Raw genomic sequence first — 1,832 nt, 5'->3', positions numbered from 1 at the left:
CACAGCTGTATGCCGGTCAAACTGCCCGCCTGCATTGTACCCGGTTCAACCAGGCAGGATGCAAGGTCAGGAGGCCAGCAAATAGAGGCAGGCCCCTGCTGCATCTCCCGAGCCTGCGGCAGCGGGCACACACCTGCCGCCAATGGCGGCGCCGCCGCCGGCTAGGTCGCCACCGGTGGCACTGCGGGACGTCCTGCACATCAAGCTCAATCCAGGTGAACAGTAGCGTTGGGTTGCAGCTCATCAGGCGCTGCCGTCACGCAAGGAATTGTATAAAATCTGTGCTGCAAGCATGACTCTTGCTAACATACGGACTGTAAACCCTCTCAAGGCGGTGTGTGGCGGCGGCGGCGCCGGCCGCCGCCTGGGCCAGCGGGGTGCGGGGTGCGGAGTCCCCGCCCGGACAACTGTGCTGAATTCAGGGGCCATGTCAATGACCTAAAGCCGCTCAGTGCCGCGATGGCACACACAACAGGCGGAGGCTGCCCACCTGCTGCTCTCCTGCTCCGCTGCGTGCGCCACGACGGCCAACAGGACTGCCGCCGCCAGGCACCGGCGGAGTCTGCCCATGGCGGGGCTGGTGGGCCTGTGTTAGCCGCTGTGCAGCTCCCCGCTCAGCAGAGCACCCCACAAGCGCGCCGCTGGTGTCTCCCAGGACAACCCCCGCTGGGCAGCGGGCCGCGGCTGGGCGAGTGGGAGGAGCTGAGAGGACTGACACCGCTTTGCCTGGCTCAGATGATGTTGGTTTAAACTCTAAACCAAGCAGTGGAGGCTGCAACGTCCATGCATGCACAAAGGACGCCTTGGCCCAGCTCGAACAGGACGCTTCCAGCGCAGCTTCGGGGGGCCGAGCCGAATTGGATGCGATCCAAGCGCTTTGTTCCGCAGCGCAGCTGATGACCGTTCTGCTCATTGCTGCAATTCATGGGTGGCCGGGTGCCGCCGGTAGCGCCTACTGATGTGATGAGCATGCTTGCCGGAGAGCCAGGAGGAGCCTTCTGAGTGGCTTGCAACAGCAGCCTGCCACCTCGGCATCATCAAACCGTAAGCAGGGGGAGGCGGTCGGCGCTGCTCACCCGCTGCCGCCCCCGGTGCCCGCCGCCGCCGCCCGCCAGGACCGGCTGACGCCAAAGCTCCTGGTGCCAAACCTTCACCTCAAAGCATGCAAGCTGTTACATAGGCACAGAGCATGCCAGTCACTGCTGCGCCGTTCAGCGCCAGCGGACCTCGTCTGCAAACGCCTACCCTACCCAGCTGCCATGCCAGCCTTGCCCCGACAGCTCTCGACGCCTCGCTACCGCGGCGCCCGCTCCTGCCGCTGCTCGTCCCGCGCCTGCCCCTGGCGCCGCTGCGGCGCCAGCTCCAGCACCTCTCGCTTGTTGGACACGCCATCGTCCACCACGGCCACGGCGCGGCAGGCAAACACGCCGTCTGCCTCCACCAGCTGCCGGAAGGCCGCCGTGCCGCCGCCTACACCAAAGTAGTAGCTCTTGGCGGCCACATAGGCCACGCCGGCGCCGGGGCGCAGGCAGGCCTTGATGCAGCGGTACAGGCTGCGCATGGCTTCCAACGAGTAGATGGTCTCCGCTGTCAGTACCATGTCATAGCTCCCCACCAGCCCCAGCCCCTCCAGCACCGCCGGCAGCGCCTCCCAGCTGCCCGCAAAGTAGCGCGCCCGGGGGGGCTGCTGTGCTGGCGAGGAAGCAGACGCGCCGGGGGACGCGGCCGCCGCCGCCCGCCGGGTGGCCCAGGCGCCGGCGTTGGCTGCGACGTTGGGGATGGTCAGCCGGCTGAGCACGCTGCGGTTGTAGTCCTGCAGAGCAAAGGGGGGG

General features: G+C 67.1%; 1 protein-coding gene across 1 annotated transcript in view; it reads right to left on the bottom strand.

The window, feature by feature from the left end:
• Window positions 1–1,294: 1,294 nt before the first annotated feature.
• Window positions 1,295–1,832, bottom strand: part of CHLNCDRAFT_133833 (hypothetical protein) — a gene marked incomplete at both ends in the record, with an annotated part of 1,755 nt that continues 1,217 nt past the window's right edge. Inside the window, one exon of the mRNA XM_005847516.1 lies at window positions 1,295–1,813. Coding sequence (XP_005847578.1) covers window positions 1,295–1,813 — 519 coding nt within the window. The remainder of the gene's footprint in view (window positions 1,814–1,832) is intronic.

Source organism: Chlorella variabilis (assembly GCF_000147415.1).
Source record: "Chlorella variabilis unplaced genomic scaffold CHLNCscaffold_10, whole genome shotgun sequence".
NCBI lineage: Eukaryota > Viridiplantae > Chlorophyta > Trebouxiophyceae > Chlorellales > Chlorellaceae > Chlorella > Chlorella variabilis.
The sequence above is the reverse complement of the archived record's forward strand: the minus strand, read 5'-3'. Positions and strand labels throughout refer to the sequence as shown.